This window comes from Vanessa cardui, chromosome 28 (genome assembly GCF_905220365.1).
Source record: "Vanessa cardui chromosome 28, ilVanCard2.1, whole genome shotgun sequence".
NCBI lineage: Eukaryota > Metazoa > Arthropoda > Insecta > Lepidoptera > Nymphalidae > Vanessa > Vanessa cardui.
This window is the reverse complement of record NC_061150.1, coordinates 5185593-5208050: the sequence shown is the minus strand read 5'-3', so window position 1 is coordinate 5208050 and position 22458 is coordinate 5185593. Positions and strand designations below refer to the sequence as shown.

Sequence of the window (22458 nt, the reverse complement as noted above, 5' to 3'; positions counted from 1 at the left end):
ATAAAGCATGTCCGGGGTCCGGGAATATGCCGCCCCATTGGATTACAAGGGAATAGGACCAGAGAGTGGAGGGGGGTCAATAAAGCATGTCGGGGAAGTAGTGTCCTTTTAGAGCGGGTTTGAATATGCCAGGGCGACATATCCAAATTCCAAACCCGCTCTAAAAGCACATTTCTTCTACTCTATCCTTATTCCCTCGTAATCCAATAGGGCATTGGATTATGAGGGAATAGGACCAGAGCCCGTGTCTGCAATGAAGTTTGTCCGGGGTCCGGGAATATGCCGCCCCATTGGATTACAAGGGATTAGGATCAGAGCGTGGGGGGAGGGCGGTAATAAAGCATGTCGGGGAAGTTGTGTCCTTTTAGATTGAGTTTGACTATGCCAGGGCGACATATCCAAATTCCAAACCTGCTTTAAAAGGACACTACTTCTACTCCATTCCTATTCCCTCGTAATCCAACGCCCCATTGGATTAAGAGGGAATAGGACCAGAGCCAGTGTCTGCAATAAAGAATGTCCGGGGTCCGGGAAGTAGTGTCCTTTTAGAGGGGGTTGGATATGTCAGGGCGACATATCCAAACCCGCTCTAAAAGGACACTAGGTCAACTCTATTCCTTTTATTTACATCCAATAGGGCATTGAATTACGAGGGAATAGGACCAGAGCGTGTCCTTTTAGAGCGGGTTTGGATATGCCGCCCTATTGGATTACAAGGGAATAGAACCAGAGCGTGTGGATACAATAAAGCATGACCAAGAAGTAGTGTCCTTTTAGAACGGGTTGGATATGCCGCCCCATTGGATTACAAGGGAATAAGAACAGAGCGTGTGGGCGCATCAGAATCTATGGGGGCAGGGAGGTCTGGCACTGACTTGGCGCGCGCAAGGTCCCCGCGCTTGGCGGCGTATTCTACTCTATTCCTATTCCCTCGTAATCCAATGCCCTATTGGATAACGAGGGAATAGGATCAGAGCGTGTGTGTGCAGGGAGGTCTGGCACTGACTTGGCGCGCGCGAGGTCCCCGCGCTTGGCGGCGTATTCTACTCCATTCCTATTCCCTTGTAATCCAATGCCCTATTGGATAACGAGAGACTATGAGCAGAGCGTGTGTGTGCAGGGGAGGTCTGGCACTGACTTGGCGCGCGCGAGGTCCCCGCGCTTGGCGGCGTCGAGCAGCGCGGCGTCCCCGCGCAGCGCGTCGGCCGTGTCGCCGTCGCCGGCGCGCACCAGCTGCAGCGCCGTCAGCCCGTCGCGGTTCCGCCGCGTGGGGTCCGCGCCGTGCTGCAACACACCGCCAGCACTCACCAACGACACAACACCCACACTTACCGACTTCGAAACTTCAATGCTAGATCATAATTACGTTGACTTCCAGGCAGGATATATTACATACATATATAATTATATTTAACTAACATGACTGTATCTTTTAAACGTTGAAAAAGTGTAACTACTGAGTTTCTTGTCGGTTCCTCTCGGTAGAACCTACTTTCCGAACCGGTGGTAGCTTCACTTAATTGTTAAATGACGATTCAAAAGTGCTTATAAAAGCCCACTTGAATAAATTTTATTTTGATTTATATTTTATAACAGGGCAAAGTCAGGCCTCCTTGTTAGTCAATCAATTTTAATACACAAGTTTTTAAAAGTAATTATTTTCGTATAACAATAATAGACCATTTTGTACTTGTAGTATGCCTAACGACAAAGATGAAACGAGGCCTATAACTCAGCTAATAAAAGGGTATCAGTGCAGGCGCTGCGCAGTCTGCTCAAAGTATACTAACCTTCAAAAGTAGCCGTACGATATCCGCTTTACCCTTGGCGGCAGCTTCATGCAGGGGCGTGAAGCGCCACAGGTCCGCTGCGTTGACACCAGCCCCCGCTGAGACCAGCAGCTCAGTCACCTCGAAGTGACCGTACGAGCACGCGTTGTGGAGGGGGACCAGACCTCTGAGGGGAGGATGAGCAAATTCATTCACCTTATAATTTCAATCTAATAAGAATTAATATAATCTATAGAATAATAATAATAATAAATATTGGACAACATCACATACATTACTCTGATCCCAATGTAAGTAGTTAGCACTTGTGTTGTGGAAAATCAGAAGTAACGACGGCACCACAAGGCACAAATACCCAGACCCAAAACAACATAGAAAACTAACGAATTTTCTACATCGACTCGGCCTGGAATCGAACCCGGGACCTCGGAGTGGCGTACCCATGAAATCCGGAGTACACGCTAATCGAACACCGAGGTCGCCATATTCATTAGATCATCAATGTGCCAACTTTATAAGTTAACAAATTAATTCCCCTGGGTCTGTACTACCATAGGCACACGCACCGTTCAAATCAACAAACACAACAATACTACTGCCGTTTTTTTATGGTATCGGTTGGCGGACGAGCATATGTGCCACCTGATGGTAAGTGGTCACCATCACCCATAGACAATGACGCTGTAATAAAATATTAACTATATCTTACATTGTCAATGCGCCACTATGGGAACTAAGATATTATGTCTCTTGTGCCTGTAGTTAGACTGGCTCACTCACCCTTCAAACCGGAACACAACAATACTGAGTACTGTTGTTTGGCGGTAGAATAACTGATGAGTGGGTGGTACCTACCCAGACGGGATTGCACAAAGCCCTACCACCTAGTAACGTTTAAAGTTAACGTTTGGAGAATATCTGATGAGATAGATGGCCTTCACGAAAACTAACCAGCAAACCTTCTCTCCAATACACAAGTATTACTTATTAACTAACTTACTTAATAGTAAAAAAAAAACATCGGTTTTAAAACAAAATATTGACACTTTTTTTCGCCGTCTAATAAAACATATAATAATAAATCAACGCTAATATATAATATTATTTAATACAAGCCTAAATTTACGTATAGGTCGTGAGTTCAAATCGAGTTATTAATAAACAACGTCAAAGCGAGTTTTTCGCGTGCTTGTATGAATATTTATGACGACAAAATATAGCTCTTATAGGGGACGAAAATTAATTATTCTATAACGTATAATTATTCATTTATTGTACTTATGACGCTTACAAAACATATATGGGCCGAATTTCAGTTCTCTATAGAAGTAGCGTTAGCAAAAAAAATCTAAAAGATGATAATAAATGTTGTGCTGACGGTACCATCTCAATTACAAAAGAACGGGTCTCGATGTGAAAGAGCGGTTTATAGGACGTTTTTACATTAAACATAACTCACCCCTTATCTTTAGCGTGGACGTCCGCCCCCCTCTGCAAAAGCAGCTGTGCCAGGGGTAGTCTGTTATATCTGCAAAGTATATTAAATCATTACATAGTACAAAACAAAATTGATTACCGCTGTCTGTCCCTATGTATGCTTAGATCTTTTGAATTACGCAACGGATTTTGATGAGGTTTCTTTTAACAGATAGAGTGATTCGAGAGGAAGGTTTTTGTATATAATAAATGGACAGTATAGTTAAGAAACAAGAACAAAATCTTTAGTATATTTAGTATCACCATTGCACTAGTGTGAAGTCGGAGAGGGTCGCTAGTGAATGTAAAAGAGTAAAGTAACGAAAGTAAAGTAAAGTAAGTTAAGGAGAGGGTTTGGAACATATTCCACTACGCTGTTCCAATGCGGGTTGGTGGAATGCACATGTGGTAGAATTTCAATGAAATTAGACACATGGTTTCTTCACGATGTTTCCCTTCACCGCCGAGTACGAGATGAATTATAAACACAAGTTAAGCACATGAATATTCAGCGTTGCTTGCCTGGGTTCGAACCCGAAATCATCCGTTAAGATGCACGTGTTCTAACCATTGGGCCATCTCGGCAGCCGCGATGGCCCAGTGAATGTATAAAACTTTAAAATATATAACTTTAACTCCAAGAATAAACATACAAAGAAAATCTCCTATGTTTTCCGGTTAAGTTGAAAATCTTGACCTTTTTTGTACATATAATATGCATGTATCATATATAATAAGCATTCAAATAACTTGGAAAATATATCTAATATAACTATCTTTTTAGACAGAGACGTCTGTCTTCCATCTTACTCTGAAAGGCTCCGGAGTTCAAAAATTATCAGAAAAAATAGACGCAGGCAGGTCGTTGCAAATCTTGGCGACTTTTACCAAGAACGAGCTGTCAAACCGTTTAGTTCGACTTTTGGGTATGTCATGTATATTTTCAATGGTACCACTTGGGGCTTGTGACGAGTTTAGGAGTGGAGTGGAGTGGAGACTAACCCAGCAGCGAAATGCAGCGGCGTCGAATGTCTACCATCGACGTCTCTACAGTTGACTAGACGCGGCCGAGCGTCCAAAATCGCGCGCGCCGTCTCGACGTCGCCCGTCCGCGCAGCCTCCAGCAACCGCAACGCCGCTGCGTTCGAACAGGCATCTGTAATAAAAAAAACATAAAAATTTACCAAAAAAACGACCTCAATTTCAATGAGAAAAGCAATTATAAATAAATATGGATCCTTTTGGATTTTCATTTTCAAATGATTTTTATAGGCAACATTTAATCTCTGTATAAAAAAAAAAACGACATTAGTTACTCTGAGAAAAGAAGTTATAAATAAATATGGATTCTGTTGGATTTTCAAATGATTTTTATAGGCAAAACTTAATTTATTGTAAAAAACTGCTGCCACTAATACTCTAATTATTTCAGAGTACCGTCAATTTCAATATTTCTTTAACTAGCGACCCGACCCGGAAAATCAAATCAAAATAAACATTATTCAAGTAGGCCTTTGCAAGCAGTTTTGAATCGTCATTTTACAACCGCTTCTGAAAGTAGATTCTACCGAGAAGAACCAGCAAGAATCTCTCTTTTTCAACATTTAAAAAATCAGTCATGTCAGTTAAATACAATTATATATGTATGTAATATATCCTGCTTGGAAGTCAACGGGTATTAACTCCATGCTTTTTTATCATCTATAAAATCTTGTATCGAATTATATAGCTTTTTTGTATTTTTAAAAACAATTTCAATTTACGAAACGGCAAAGTTAAAAGTGTCTGTGGAAATTGATTATAATATAGAAACGGCTAGGTGCACTGCTGATACTAAATATAGTAGAGAATGTCTAAATTATCAGTGTTTCTATACTACATTTGCCACAATGTACAAACAACAAAAAAACTTCTAATTCAAAAAACTTAAAATTACAACCGACCTGAGTACATACATATTTTCTAAAGTCGGATAAAAACAATACATATTTACAAAACACATTGTCCTCTCAATCGTTAATTTAGATTTCTTAATTTTTTACCAAAACGTGAACGACGAATATTAATTTAGTCGCGAAAATCACAACGCAGGTATAACTATCGTCATTTTTAATCTGTTGTAGATTCATAAATGATAAAAAAGTATCTAATACAATTACCGTCATTAAAAAAAAAAGAATCTCACGACATCAAGACCCTATTGTTTGCTAAAAATGTCTGCACGGTATCATATTAAAAAAAATACCGTGTTTATAATCAATATTTATAAACCACTACCAGAATTCCGATGAAGAAAATTTACCAAAATTTTCCACAATCACTTGGTGGTAGGGCTTTGTGCAAGCCCGCCTGGGTAGGTACCACCCACTCATCAGATATTCTACCGCTAAACAACAGTACGCAGTATTGTTGTGTTCCGTTTTGAATGGTGAGTGAGCCAGTGTAACTACAGGAACAAGTGACGTAACATCTTAGTTTCCAAGGTTGGTGGCGCAGTGGCGATGTAAGGAATAGTTAATGTTTCTTACAGCGTCACTGTCTATGGGTGATGGTGACCACTTACCATCAGGTGGCCCATATGCTCGTCCGCCAACGGCGCCAACCTATTCTACAGAAGAAAATCACCGTCATCATTACATGGTATAAAACAAAGAGGCTTACCGCTCTCTGTCGCTATATATACTTAGATCTTTAAAACTACGCAACGGATTGTGATGCAGTTTTTTTCAATAGATAGAGTGGAGATAGATTCGAGAGGAAGCTTTCTGTATATAATACATGGAAAATATAGTAATGAAACGCTGATAATTTTACAGGTATCTAATGTGATGTCGTAAATAAACATATTGTGTAGTATATTTAGTATCAGCATTACACCCGTGCGAAGTCGGGGCTGGTCGCTAGTATGGTATATGAACATCTATTTACACATATACATATTAAGAGTATGCTAGATACCCCAAGTCGTTAGACCGGGCTTGCTCAAAGTTTGCTATTCAAAAAACCGATGACTGCGGGTTCAAACCCAGGAAAGTACTACCGAATTTTCATGTGCTTAATTTGTGTAATTCATCACGAGCTCGGCTGTGAAGGAAAACATCGTGAGGAAACCTGCATGCGTCTAGTTTCAACGAAATCTACCAATCCATATTGGTGCTGCGTTGTTTTTAAAACGGCATATTTAACATTTTCTTAATTTTTATTCGTTGGATCTCAGGAGGAGATTAATTCACGTGAACGATACATTCGTATATGATGTCGAATTATGGATCTCCACCAAATAAAGATAAAAAAAATATGGCGTTTTAAATACTCGTAGGAACATAAAAAATCTTAAAAATTACTGATTAAAGTTATATTTTTATCAACATATGCAACAACATATTACAAACAACACGTGAAAAAATGGCGGAACTCGAAACAACACACAAAAAAAAATCTCAAAAAGGGCCATTGTTTCCTGATGAGAAAATTGAGTAATGGTCACAGTTGCAAAATAATAATTAGGGGCAAGTCCGTCTGCGATTATAAAGATCGGGTACCGTAGAAAATTATATTAAGTTTTAAAAAAGCAATCTGCAATTTCTAAAACGCTGGTTAAAGTCGGATTAACTCGTTTAATATTTATATTATAAATGTGAAAGTAACTCTTTCTATCCGTCGCTCTTTCACGACCAAAACGCTGAACCGATTTTGATGAAATTCGGCATGAAGCAAACTTGAACTCCATTGGGTACTTTTTTTGCCTGACACGTGACAACCAACACCCTAAAACGCGAGCAAATCCGCGAGAAACTTCTAGTTATTAGCGAAGTCGTCGTTTATTACTGACGAATGTTATATGAGGTATAATACGACACAGATTAGATGTAGCATCGGCTAAATTCGTAAAACCTATTACATCCGAATTAAGTACGCTATCCCAAATTATCAATATTTATTTCTCATACGAATATAATCATTACACAAAAGTAACTTGTAGTAATATCATATGACCTAATATATTCGTCGATTTGCCAAGTCGATTTACATACAATCGCTGTCTCGGGTCGAACTGACGCGGGAATCTATAGCGACGAATAGCGTCGAATGGCGCGATAGGGAGCTATTTCTGTTGGTTTTATAAATCGGCAGTAATCGGTTTCATTGAATTTTCCGATGCTACATCTAAGTTGCGTAGTACTATACATAGCTAAAAGTCATATTAGTTTTATTTAATTTTGCATTATATTACACACTTCTGACGCATGGTACCTTTCTAGCATTCCTGTCACCATTCCACGCGGTCAAGATTTGTACAGTAACTATTTTTTGTTCATCTATACATGTAATAAAATTGGAGTGTCTGTTTGTAATATTATAATAGCCCTTTTTTACTCAATGCATATGTATGTTTACACGGTACATATACCAAAATGACATTTTTTACAATTTTCGTCTGTCTGTATGTTTGTTCCGGCTAATCTCTGTAACGGCTGGACCGATTTTGACGGGCCTTTCACTGGCATATAACTGATATAATAGGGTGTAACTTAGGCTACGATAACATTTTTTTTTTTGTTATATTCAAACGCGTAAAAGGTCGCGGGCACAGCTAGTATTTGTATATTTAAAGCATTTAATGTTATTATTTATTATGCTAATAAAGAGTTTACCTTTCTACTCATGTTTTATTTGCTCGCAATTTAATTCAGTTTTTTTCAGTTCAAATAATATCATCAATAAAAAACGAAGTCGCTTACCGCTGTCTGTCTGTTCCTGTATACTTACATTTTTAATATTGCACAACGGATTTTGATGCGGTTCTTTTAATAGATAGAGTGATTCAAGAGGTAGGTATATATGTATAATACATGCACAATATAATAGAGAAATACAGATAATTTTAGAGGTTTGTAATGTGATGTAAATAAGTTCAATTATTTTGAGGTTACATGTCAAACGCTGTCTGAACCTTTCTAGATAGATCAAAATAACGTACTACAGTATTGTACAAATTAAAAAGTGCTACAAAAAAGTTTTCGGTTGTATATGTTTATCTCTTAGGGATAAACCACAAAAATCATTTTTATTCTATACTTTTTTACGATAATTAAGCATTAATTCTTATCCAATTAAGTACCTTATTTAAATTATATATCTATTTTATACTAGCTGTGCCCGCGACCTTTTACACGTTTGAAATAATATGATTGTAGCCTAAGTTACTCCATATTATATCAGTTATCTGCCTGTGAAAGGCTTGTCAAAATCGGTCCAGCCGCTCCAGAGATTAGCCGGAACAAACAGATAGACCGTGTATGCATACATATGCATTAAGTAAAAAAGGGCTACTTTTATTTTACGAACAGACACTCCAGTTTTATTATATGTATAGATTATTATACATTTAATATAGGTATGGCCCTTTACAGCATGTAATTTAAATGGATATTTTCAAAGATATTACAGATTTAAAATGTAGAGACAGAGTTTGTTTTGTCTATTGACAAAGAGTAATGAACTTTGGTATTAATGACTGTAGCATACTGAATCAGTATTGCGCCCGTGCGAAGCCGGGGAGGATCGCTAGCGTATATAATGACGTCCTCGCCTGTATCGGTCACATCGACAATGTCAAGGGGACTAGACAAAAACACAAGACATATGTGTGTGTGTGCACAAGTGTTGGAGCAAAACAGAGGCGAAACGTACTTTCACAATGAGACGACGGATTCGACACATCAGTGAGTACAAACGCTGGACCAAAGTGTTATCGTGTTCTCCGAGGTACGGAACCCACTACCAACTTTCAGAAGAAAAGCTGCCACTGAGATTTGACGGAAAAACCGTCTTGCTGTCGGCCTGTGCTAGCAATCCAGTACATTCAAGACATCTTTACAGCCAGTATTAAAAGAGTAAGGACAAGTAATCAATTTCAATCATACTAGCGACCCGCCCCGACTTCGCACGTGTGTAAAGCTGATACTAAATATACTACAGGATGTCTTACAACGTTCACAGCTTTTTTGTCATTAAACTGCGAACGCGTGTATCTTAATCGATAATTGCGGGTTCAAATCCAGGCGAGTAAAACTGAACATTTACGTGCTTAATTTGTGTTTCTAATTCATCTCGTGCTCGGCGGTGAAGGAAAACATCGTGACGAGATGCAAGTTTCCTTTGTCAGGTATCTAATTACACATTGGAACAGCGTGTTGGAATATATTACAAACATTCTCCTTAAAGGGTGAGTAGGTCTTAGCCCAGCAGTGGGAAATTTACAGGCTACTGTTGTTGTTGTCTACCATAAGAGAAGTAACTACAAAATTGTCCTTGGATATACACGACATATTTTAATGATTCCTTAGGAATGTGAAGTTATTGCGCTTTAAATATTGGTGTAGTTTTCATCGGAACTTACGAAGTCAAATTAAAGTGGATATATGTAATTAAGAGGAACAGCTCTTTTATGGCAAATGAAATGTTTAATTTCACGATTGATTTATGATTGGTATTTCTCGATTAGGAAGGATATTATCTTACGTTCTTTTCGGTTCTCTGTCGTTCTATATCTTCCAACTCCTGAGAATCGAGGACCCGAGAAATAACATAATTTTCTTTTTTTTATCTTATGTTATAAACAAACGAGTAGGAGGCTCACCTGATGGAAAGTGACTACTAATGCTAAGGACATCTACAATATCGGAGATGCTTTGTCAGCCTTTAAAGAAGGAGTACGTTCTTTTCATAAAGTTTCAAAGTCGTATCGGTCCAGAAAAAGCGCCGGCGAAAGTTGGTTCCACAGAATGGTTGTACGAGGCTGAAAATGTCTTAAAAATCGCGCTGTTGTGGATTTTCTTATATGTAGTAATATTTTCATGTAATCTGACGTTATTCGCGTTTTATATATAGTTGTTTGCACTATTAATAAGACGTGCGTGTTGTGAATATTTTAATTTGTAACACATATGACCTTATTATATATGTACCTTCAATATTGGATTATGATTCGCATTACGGCTGGTGTTTTTTTTGGTTAAATTTTGTTTTGTACAGACTGTCTCTTAACGTCAGTTTATACATACATATAATATAATGAAGTGTATGTTTGAATTCGATATTTCTATATTAATATCATAAATAGAGCTGAGATGGCCCAGTGGTTAGAACGCGTGCATCTTAACCGATGATTGCTGGTTCAAACCCAGGCAAGCACCACTATATATATATATGTGCTTAATTTGTGTTTATAATTCATCTCGTGCTCGGCGGTGAAGAAAAACATCGTGGGGAAACCAGCATGTGTCTAATTTCATCCACCAACCCGCACTGGAACAGCGTGGTGGAATATGTGTTATATGTATGGAAGAGGAGGCCTTATCTCAGCAGTGGGAAATGTACAGGCTGTTACTTGTACTTTACTTACTTTTTATCATAAATGTGAAAGTAGCTCTGTCTCGCTCTTTCACCAAACTAATGAACCGAATTTGATTAAATTTAGTGTGAAGCATATTTGAACTTCCAGGATGTAGACTACGTTTTTGACTAACACAGTTGGTTCTTACCAACTCCCTAAAACGCAGACGAAGCAAGTAACAACTAGTATTAAAAATAGCCGCTTCTAACTAAATGCATATGTCTGTGTACACGGTACAAGTACCATACATATTTTTCTAATTTTTGCATCTCAATGAATTTGTTTATTTTGTCGTGTTCTATATCTTATGTTCAATATCTTAAAATTTTAACGATTAATATCTTACTAAGAAACCATCTCAAACAACAAACTACAGTATTACTTCATACATAAATTATATGCATTTTTTTTTCAAAGTATATATGTTTGTCTAGAAATAAATTCCAAGATATAAAATTACCATCAAAATCTAATAACAAAAAGATACACAATACAAGAACAACATAAATAACAAATAGATAGAAAAGATAGAACGACTGAAATAAAATACATCAACTTTTTTCTTTTAGTCGTTTCGGAACAGATAATCTCTGATAAACAGACAGACCAGGTGATCCTATGAACTCTATATCTATCTCTATATCTGTATCGAATAGCGGAACCATAATAAAAATGAAAAATTTAAGTATTTTTTTTTATAATTTTAAATACTTTCGGAGAAAATGTCAGGCGTTCAGACAGACGCAAGAAATCCCGAAAAATGTGAACTTTTTCAAAAAATAACAATCAAATGTTTTTCATCTCATTTCATTTATCTTGTATATTATTATATAAACATATATTGTTATATAAATATCAAAATCAAAATAAACTTTATTCAAGTAGGCTTTCGAATAGTCATTTAACAATTAAGTGAAGCTACCACCGGTTCGGAAAGTAGATTCTACCGAGAAGAACCAGCGAGAAACTTAGTAGTTACTCTTTATCAACATTTAAAAAATTCAAAGTCATGTTAGTTAATACGATTATTTAAATTAACATTAATATAATATAATATAAACAATATATATAAGGGAAATGCGATTGCTCCTTTCGACGTAGAAAGGATTTATTATCGACTAACTGTACCCGTGACTTTATGCGAATTTAACAAGAATAACGTTCTTGTGTTGCAGTCTTAGTTACTCCTTATTACATCAGCTATCTGCCAATGAAAGGCCCGTCAAAATCGGTCCAGCCGTTCCAGAGATTAGCCAGACCAAACAGACACACAAAAATGGTAACAAAAATATATTTTTCAACAGATAACATACGTTTTTAGCAAAAAGTACTTTGAAAAACAGACACTTCAATTTTATTATATATATAGATTTCAAATTCAAAGCGTGGATATGGCCAGTTTAACTTATCATTTACCGCGCGAAGCCGGGATAGATAGCTAGTCATTATCATTACACAGTATAAAACTAAGTCGCTTACCTCTGTCTGTCCCTATGTATGCTGAGATCTTTAAACTACGCAACCGATTTTGATGCGATATTTTTAAATAGATATATTGATTCAAGAGGATAGTTTATATGTATTCTACATTAACAATATAGTAGAGAATCAAAAACTGTAAACCTCGTAAGACATTTTGCAGTATATTTAGTATCAGTATTGCATCAAGCAAAGCCGGGGCGGGTGGCTAGTTAATTACATATAACGTTATCGAATTAGTGTCATTAATTTCGTTTCTATATAAGGACCGGCGTTATTTAAAGACGGCAGTTTCTACGTAATAACCTAACTATATTACTGTGAGTTTCGTTTAGTGGAACGACCGCGACAAGTATAAGGAATAAGTGTTTTTTTAAGGAGATATTTCAATAAAAAGTAAGTTTTTAAGTATGCATTCGAAATTCAAATTATTATAATTTTTTTCAGTTCATTTAAATTAATTAATGTGTATGATATTAATAATAAGAAATAAATGAAAAAAATTGAAACGACTCCCGCTATGTATAGCTAGAAACTAGAAATTTGTAAAAAATAACTAAATTAGAAATTAAAAAAAAACCATACGTTTAATCAGGTAAGGACAGTATACTGACTTAATCAGGTAAACAGCTATTCTGACGATCGATTTTCATTTTTCTTTTTTTATTTCTTGCCAACTATTAAATAGTTTTTATAATTGAATAGTAATAACAACAAAAAAAATTAGAGTGAAAAAAAAAGATTTATATAATTTTTAATAATAATAATGATTGATTTTCAACCAATAAAAAATAATTGTATTTTTAAAAAAATTAAATATAACGTCTTTTTTCATAATTATTTTTTTAAAAAGAAATATTTCGTGGGTCACCCCTTCGGAAGTTACTTTTGTTATATTATATGAATTATTAATTAAACGATGCAAAATAAATAAATTAACAACTTTTGAGAATAAATAAATGGTACAAAAGAAATTGTTATTAAAAATCTTTTGTGAATTAAATTTTTTAACAAAAAATTATCATATCCTATGAGCTATCCCAGCCTACACCGTTGGTTGTCTGGAAGAGATTGCTATGTAGCGATGGGGTCGTCAAAATTGTACACCTCTTTTAATTAGGCAGAATCCAAGTTATATTCATTAATTTTCTCTATGTGGTGTACAATAAAGTATAAAGTAAAGTAAGCAAACAACAACAACAGCCTGTAAATTACCAATGAGTTAAGGCCTCCTCTTCCTTTGAGAAGGTTTTGGAACATATTCAACCACGATGTTTCAATGCGGGTTGGAATACACATGTGGCAGAATTTCTATCAAATTAGACACATGTAGGTTTCCTCACGATTATTTCCTTCACCGCCGAAAACGAGATGAATTATAAACACAAATTAAGCACATACATCCAGCAATCATCGGTTAAGATGCACGCGTTCTAACCACTGGGCCATCTCGGCAGTAAGCAAAGAAAAGGAAATTTCAATAATCTTATATAAAAATAATATTATAAATGGCTCCAGGACCGGATTTAGGGAAGGGCAAGCGGGGCAACTGCCCTGCCACATAAGTGGGGGCCACAAAAGTTTTCAGTGAGTTAACAAATACCGAGATATACCACGCTCCTGTTGGTCTAGGGCCTCCACTGCTTTGTGGCCCCAGGGCCTCCTGACCTTTAAATCAGACTCTGAATGGCTCCAAATACATTGTGCAATTCGATTTTTAAATAGATAGGAAGGAAATTAAGAAACACGCGTTCAAGGGGCACCTCAGCTTGGATAATTCTATGACGCCGCAACGATTATAGATTACATCTTAAAATGTATTACAATATATCAAATCTTTGTATCTCTACAATTAATATACAAAAAGGTCGTACTATTACAATGATGCGAAATAAAATTATTATTTAGAAGTATAAAAAAAAATAATATTGCGTTTTAATTACTAATTACTAGTTAACTAAACACGATTGTCTCATATTTTTTGGTCTGAGTTTTTTTTTTAATTTTTTTATTGTGTTTACGTTTTATTTATATTTCGAAAATGATCGGAGTTTATATATGACCCATAGATAATCACGCTGTAAGATTAAGCATTCCTTACAATACCAATGCGTCACCAACCTTGGGAACTAAGATGTTATGTCCCTTGTGCCTGTAGTTACACTGACTCACTCACCCTTCAAACCGGAACACAACAATACTGAGTACTGTTATTTGGCAGTAGAATAACTGATGGGTGGGTGGTACCTACCCAGACGGGCTTTCACAAAGCCCTACCCCCAAAAATCTCCACACTTTATATCTAATTCAAAACATAACAAAAAACAATGATCAAAATATTATTAACAGTTCGGCTAAGTAAAATGAAATGAAAAACGTTAGACTACTTAGAAGTCGAACTACGATTATATAATGTAGCTACAATTATTGTTATTTTTGTAGTCGGTGTCAGCCAACAAAGCACTACAATATATCTAGGAAAAATAATACGAGAATACTTTAAGTAAGATTTTGAATGGTTATTTTTATTATTAAAGTTATTAATTTCGGGATATTTACTATGTTTTTTATTTTCGTTCGGTGGAGCTCGATATTTCGACATTGTCTACGAATGTCTTGTTCACGAGGCTGAGATTGAACGTTTTATTCTAAATCTTACTTAAAGTATTCTCGTATTATTTTTTTGCAATTAACAATTCTCTCTAATCTTCTTTAAAGCTCTTCATAATTAGACCTTAACCGATCTCCTACGCACAACTACCGTCCCATAATCTCTGGGACAAAAGTCAGCACACGCTATTAATAAGACTAGCTGTGCCCGCGAACTTGTACGCGTTTGAATTTAACAAAAAAAAAGTTGTTGTCTAACTTTCTCCATATTATATAAGTTATCTGCCAGCGAAAGTCCCGTTAAAATCGGTCCAGCCGTTTCAGAGATTACCCGGAACAAACAGACGAACAGACAAACAAAAATTGTAAAAAATGTTATTTTGGCATATGTACCGTATACACGTACATATGCATTGAGTAAGAAAGGGCTATTTTAATATAACAAACAGACACTCCAATTTCATTATACGTATAGATTGACTCTAAAAAAAAACAGACCACGTCATGTAGTGCAAAATTCGCACGCACGTAAATAAATAAATAAATATTGAACGACATCATTACTCTGATCCCAATGTAAGTAGCTAAAGCACTTGTGTTATGGAAAATCAGAAGTAACGACGGTACTACAAACACACAGACCCGAGACAACTTAGAAAACTGATGAACTTTTTCTACATCGACTCGGAGTGGCATAGCCATAAAAACCGGTGCACACACAGGAGTAGTGTTTGTGCACGAGCAGGAGGCTCATCTGATGGAAAGTGACTACCATCGCCCATGGACATCTGCATCGCTCTGCAACACCAGGGGGCTTGCAGGTGCGTTGCCGGTCTTTAAGAAAGGAGTACGCTCTTTTCTTAAAGGTTCCCATGTCGTATGGGTTCGGAAAAACCGCCGGCGATAGAGTGTCCTTCTAATATAATATTTTCCACAGAAAATGCCGCCCTTCTCATCGAATGTTCGTGACGTCACTGAACAGCCGAAAAAAGATGGAGAAGAACAGTTCGAAAAGCTGGTGGCGCCTCAAGCAGCACCTCGGAAATTCGATGTCGTGTATTGGAACCTGCTAACGTTCGGGTACGCGCACCTCACAGCCCTGTACGGGATATACCTCGCTTTCACCGTCGCAACATGGAGCACTCTTATATTTCGTAAGTACGTAATGTCATTATCTTGTACTGTGGCGGATTTTCCAAAAGGTTCAAAAGGACGCAGAGCGGTAGATTTCAAAAGGGTAATGATATATGTTGTAAGTTATAACATGTAAGTTTCGTTCGAAAGAATGAATTTTAAAAAAACGTTACAATGAATGAATGAATGAATGAATGGATCTGTTCAGCCGTTTAGTTATCATTGATTTTCTAGTTTTTGAAGGAATGCCCAACGTCTAGGTGTGAAAATTAAGAACCTGTGACTTTAATGACACATAACTTCGTTACCCTGACCTTAGGTAGAATCTTCTGAAATCATTAGGACACCCCCAAATAATTTCAAACCATATAATTTTAATAAGGAAAAGGGAGTAAATCTGTCACTAATCGAATACGATGTTCTTCTGTCATTTGCAACTTAAATCTTTATCAATATTATAAATATGAAAGTAACACCATCTGTCTGTTTGTCTGTCGCTATTTCACTAACAAACCGCTGAACCAAATTTAATGAAATTTGGTATGAACCAAACTAAAACTCCAAGCAAGGACATGGGTTACTTATTTTGCCTCACAATTAACAAACAATCTCCAAAAGCGAAACCGCGGTCGACAACTAGTATTGAATAAGACTTTTCACTTTCAGACTTCACGATATTCGTAATGGCATCCATCGGTGTGACGGCGGGCGCACATCGGCTCTGGACCCACAGGGCGTATAAGGCGAAGATGCCCTTACAAATACTTCTGATGGTGATGAATACATTCGCATTCCAAAACACAGTCATCGATTGGGTCCGAGACCATCGGATGCACCACAGGTGAGCACATTTTGGAATAACTACAAAATAGTTTATGCCAGGTACATCATTATAGTAACAGTAAATTACCCACGGCTCCCTTTAAGGAGAAGTAAAGTCACAGCCTGTAAATTTCCCACTGCTAGGTTAAGGCCTACTCTCCAATTAAGAAGAGGGTTAGGAACATATTCCACTACGCTGTTCTAATGCGGGTTGGTACAATGCACATGTGGCCGAAATTCGATGAAATTAGATACGAGAAGAGGAAAAAAGCCAAATGAACACTGTCGCGACACCATCGGCCGAGAGCTGGTTGCTCTCTGACACTCGCTGTGGATTTGCGACATAATGACGTTTCGAACGTCGACGAAACTGTTAAAACCCTACTTGAATAAAATATATTATGTTTTTGAATGACGACAACAACACCTCGCTTAAGATAAAGAGCCGAGATGACACAATGGTTAGACGGCGTGCATCTTAACCGATGATTTCGGGTTCAAACCCAGGCAAGCACCACTATATATATGTGCTTAATTAGTGTTTATAATTCATGTCATGCTCGGCGGTGAAAGAAAACATCGTGAGGAAATACGATATCCGATATATTAATAGTAGAACATTTAATCCAATATATTTGTATATAAATACAGGCTTATCTACGTATAGATTGATATACGATTCTGATAAAATTATAACAAACACGACTACAATATTTCAACTATTACTATGTTTTTTAATAACTATCGTAAAACGCGTATCATTAATTTATAATGCTTCATAAAAATCCAAGTCATTTTATCCTTTTTGAAACGAATCGAAGTCCGCACGTTTATATATTTGAATACTATGTAGATCTTAATCTACATACATATCAATACATTAATCTACAAGGTCATATGTAACATATGACAATTATGTGTCATAAACGAAGGTGTTATGACATATACTAATTAATTGTATATATATCTAAATATCTTTACATTAGGAAAAGCTTGTCCCTCCACAACCTTTTCCTTCCTTTCCTGTCTGTATAAGAACTTTTCTAATGTTGAATTAATTTATAGGAGATTTCAACAATTTGGAAATTTTCATTTATTTATCAAAATAAACTTTATTCAAGTGGGCTTTTACAAGCACTTTTGAATCGTCATTTTACAATTGCGTGAAGCTACCACCGGTTAGGAGAGTAGATTCTACCGAGAAGAACCGGCAAGAAACTCACTAGTTTCTGTTTTTAACAATTAAAAAATACAAAGTAACATACTATATACAAAAATACTAAGGTAGACCTACAACAACAACAACAACAACAGCCTGTCAATTTCCCACTGCTGGTCCAAGGGCTCCTCTCTCTTCGAGGAGAAGGTTTTGAACATATTCCACCTCGCTGTTCCAATGCGGGTTGGTGGAATACACATGTGACAAAATTTCTATAAATTAGACACAAGCAGGCCGAGCACAAGATGAATAATAAACACAAATTAAGCACATCAATATTCAGTGCTTACATGGGTTTGAACCCGCAATTATCAGTTAAGATGCACGCGTTCGACACTAGGTCATCTCGGCTCTTATCTACCAAAAGGGCCCCAAATCCATGTCTGCCCAGGGGCCTCAGAACATTAACATTATCCTTGAACCTAAAGGTTGTACATAAAGCCTTCTCCAATAACACGTGCATAAGCCAAATAAACAACAATTGATATCGATTCAATATCTATGATATATTTATGGACTTGCTTAAAAAACACGTTTTAAACGCAGATTAAGGTATTACTGGGACTTCCGAAGACAAATTTAAACTGATAAGAGTAATAAAATAGGAACGGATTAGCATGTGTGTATATAATAAAATTGATGTGACTATTTGTAATATTAGAATTGCTGCTTTTTACTAAATAAATACTTGGTAGGCTTAGTGCAAACCCGTCTGGGTAGGTACCACCCACTCATCAGTTATTCTACCGCCAAATAACAGTACTCAGTATTGTTGTGTTCCGGTCTGAAGGGTGAGTGAGCCAGTGTAACTACAGGCACAACGGACATAACATCTTAGTTCCCAAGGTTGTGGCGCATTGACGATGTAAGGAATAGCTAATATTTCTTATTATTTATTAGCGTCCTTGTCTATGGGCGATGGTGACCACTTACCATCAGGTGGTCCATATGCTCGACCGCCAACCTATACCATAAAAAAAAACATATACTCGGGTCCGTCCATGACTTTGCCTAATACAGAATTAATAAGTTACAGTAAGATCTGCGAACTGAACAATTACTTTTTGTTAAATTCAAATGCACAGAGTCGCGGGCAGAGCTAGTTATAAATAAATAGATCAATAACAAGGGCAATGTAGTTGAGGTATTACCAGATTTCGTGGAAGGTTTTTTTTATCTTTATTTTATCTTTAGGTTACGTTTTGCCCTTTACATATAATATATTTGTTTACAATATAACTTAAAATATAATCTTTTTTATTTATATATGTAGATAAACAAATGAAAATCAAAATTACATGATCAAAATCATTACATGAAATTTATGTAAATACCGGACACGCCCCGGCAAAAACTCCAAAAATTATCAGTGTTTCTTAACTATATTGTTCATGAATTATATACAAAAACCTTCCTCTCGAATCACTCTATCTATTAAAAAAACCGCATCAAAATCAGTTGATGAATTTCAAAGATCTAAGCATACATAGGGAGAGACAGCTGTAATGATAATACCTACAAAAAAGGAAGAAGACTAAAAATTAAAAAAGCTAGCGTTAATTAAGTGATGTGCATATTTACTAATTACATGTATTGGTTAATTAACAATTCAAATTTTAATTATTTATTTAGTGACGTCTATTTGTCTGTAAGATAGGAAGTGAGATGATTGCGTCATGTTTTAATTAAACTAAATTAATTACTTTTTGTTTTTTCTCACTATTATTATTATTTAATTAGATGTGATGATTAATTTGTTCTGATCTCATGTTTTTGATTGTAAGTGTAAACTTTACTAGTATATCTGATAACTTTAAGAATGATTTGTACTGTTGTTTAGAAAACCGAGATGGCTCAGTGGTTAGAATCTTAAACGATGAATGCGGGTTCAAATATAGGCAAGCACCACTAAATTTTCACAGATTAATTTGAATGAAAACATCGTTACGAAACCTGCATGTGTCTTATTTTAGAGAAATTCTGCCACATTTGAATCCACAACACAATGGGTGTTGTGTTGTGGATTAATACACAAACGTAATAACTTGTAATATCATGTGACCTAATATATTCGTCAATTTGACACGCCGATTTACGTGCACTTGCTTTCTTAGGTTGAACTGACGCGAGAATCTATAGCGACGAATAGCGTCGAATGGCGCGATAGGGATCCGTTTCTATTGGTTGTGTGAATCGGCAGTAATCGGTTTCATTGCATTTTCCGATGCTACATCTAAGTTGTTTCGTACTATACATGTTCTATATATGTGTTGGTGATGTAAATATATAATGTCCTCAGGTACAGCGACACGGACGCCGACCCACACAACGCGACCAGGGGCTTCTTCTATTCCCACATCGGCTGGCTCTTGGTGAGGAAGCACCAAGAGGTCAAGAGGCGCGGAAAGTTCGTGGACATGTCGGACATATACGCGAACCCAGTGCTCCGGTTTCAGAGGAAGTGAGTTAGCGTGGTACGGTCACTGGCGTAAATAGGACGCTACCACTGGTACCCAGGCAAGGCGTAGCCTCCCGGGGGCGCAAGAATAGACACACTGGGCAGGACTATTGTTCTTTCGTCTTGCTCTTGTTAAGATTCCGCTGAGCCCCTAGTACTCGGTTCCAATACCAACGTACTTACATGCTAGTATCGTTAAAAACATACATCGCGCTCATTTTTATGGAAGCGCATGAGCGTATTTGTGTTCAGTGTTTATCGTTAATGGCAACGCATTTGCAGTTGTGAACCTGCGTTTAAGTTTTAGTTAGTGAGACAGTAAAATAGGCAAAGGGTCTTAAATAGGGCGCAATTATAGAAGCTCGCACAGGGCGCAGAGAAGGCTATTTACGGCACTGGATATCGTATATATTTCAATCAAACAAAACATAATTTATTCAAATAGGCTTTCACGAGCACTTTTGAATCGTCATTAGTAATATATCAAGTGAAGCTACCACCGTTTCGGATAGTTGATTCTACCGAGAAGAACTGGCAAGAAAATCAGTAGTTACTCATTTTCAACATTTAAAAGTACAGTCATTTTAGTTAATTATAATTATTATATATGCATAGAATATATTCTGCCTTAAAATCAACTAGTATTAATTCCTCGCTTTTTATTGTCTGTATAATCATGTATTGAATAATATGCCTTCTTTACCAATGTATTTTTACAAATGATTTAAATTTATGAAAGGGTTTATAGTTCAAAATATTTGTGGAATTTCATTATAGAAACGGATACCTTGCCCCAGGAAGAATTTATTGACTTTGCGGAGTCGGAAACTTGGCGTTATAAGTGTATCCTTACTTATAATAGTTATAACTAATAATAGTTATAGAGAACTTATGTATTTGACGTAAAAATATTAAAAAAAATTTCATCAGTTTAAAATGAAATGAAATCAATACAAAACGTATTAACTACCTAACTAAACTAACCTACTAGTTTATGATAAAATATATATATTTATACGCCCCCCCCCCCCCCCCCACAAGTAATCGAGTTATAATAACAATAGTAATATTAGCAGTTTCGCCATCGAGATATGTCCATGGGCGGTGGTGACCACTTACCATCTGGTTACCAGTGGTCATCACCAAGTCTACCTATCAATAAAAACTTCAAATTTCCATTCCAGATACGCGATACCATTCATAGGATCGGTCACCTTTCTCCTCCCGACCATCATACCCATGTACTTCTTCGGGGAGACATTGGCGACAGCGTGGTCGTTAACGATTCTACGATACGTGACGAACCTACACGCGACATTCCTAGTGAACAGCGCAGCACACTTGTGGGGCAACAAACCCTATGACGTCAATATCAAACCAGCTCAAAACTTGGCGGTGTCACTGTTCGCATTCGGCGAGGGTTTCCATAACTACCACCACGTTTTCCCCTGGGATTACAGGACAGCTGAGCTGGGGAACAACGCCTTGAATTGGACGACGCTGTTCATAGATTTCTTCGCGTGGCTGGGCTGGGCGTACGACCTCAAGCTGGCCTCTGGTGAAATGATAAAGTCCAGGTCGAAGAGGACTGGAGACGGCACCAACTCGTGGGGTTTCAAACGATAGGCAGTCAATTTCGTATTAATAGTTAATTTATGTATTTATAAAACTTATGATGAAAAAGAAATTATGAAAGAAACTTTGTTTTATTTAAAACTAGTGGCAAGTCCCGCCTTCGCACGGTGGAAATAAGTATTTTTTTTTAAATAAAAGGTAAAATCCTTTTATTTATATTATTTGGTTGCTTTTCCCGACATGTTTAATAATAGTCGCTTTATTTACACAAAAACCTTGAAAATGGAATACCTAAAGCTTCCTCATGTATCTCTCTGTCTATGAATGAAAACCGCATTAAAATCCGTTCAGTAGTTTTGGAGTTCATCGCAAACATACAAACAGACATACAAACGCGGCCGGGGGACTTGTTTTTATAATATTCAGTGATGGTGATAACACTATTAACTTCAAATAACGTCCTCTTTAAATGTATTGGTAAGCAATAGGTCAATAT

At 36.7% G+C, this 22458-nt stretch overlaps 2 protein-coding genes across 2 annotated transcripts in view; one reads left to right on the top strand and one right to left on the bottom strand.

Annotated features, from left to right (window-relative positions):
• LOC124541437 (poly [ADP-ribose] polymerase tankyrase) overlaps nt 1-22458 on the bottom strand; it is a 54540-nt gene that overhangs the window by 10535 nt on the left and 21547 nt on the right. The window contains exons 11-14 of the mRNA XM_047119307.1: nt 4269-4422; nt 3250-3318; nt 1791-1956; nt 1139-1284 (exon numbers count right to left, since the gene is read on the bottom strand). Of these exons, the coding sequence (XP_046975263.1) occupies nt 1139-1284; nt 1791-1956; nt 3250-3318; nt 4269-4422 (535 nt within the window). The remainder of the gene's footprint in view (nt 1-1138; nt 1285-1790; nt 1957-3249; nt 3319-4268; nt 4423-22458) is intronic.
• Nucleotides 12434-22100, top strand: LOC124541435 (acyl-CoA Delta(11) desaturase-like). Its single transcript, XM_047119306.1, has 5 exons — nt 12434-12540; nt 15692-15908; nt 16555-16729; nt 20229-20390; nt 21572-22100. The coding sequence occupies exons 2-5, from the start codon at nt 15695-15697 to the stop codon at nt 22011-22013; spliced, it is 993 nt and encodes a 330-aa protein (XP_046975262.1). The 5' UTR covers nt 12434-12540; nt 15692-15694; the 3' UTR covers nt 22014-22100.

Coding starts and splice junctions, on each gene's coding strand:
- LOC124541435 (XM_047119306.1), top strand. CDS start 15,695: ATGCCGCCCTTCTCATCGAATGTTCGTGACGTCACTGAACAGCCGAAA. Junction 16,730..20,228: donor GACCATCGGATGCACCACAG/GTGAGCACATTT, acceptor TAATGTCCTCAG/GTACAGCGACACGGACGCCG. Junction 20,391..21,571: donor GTGCTCCGGTTTCAGAGGAA/GTGAGTTAGCGT, acceptor TTTCCATTCCAG/ATACGCGATACCATTCATAG.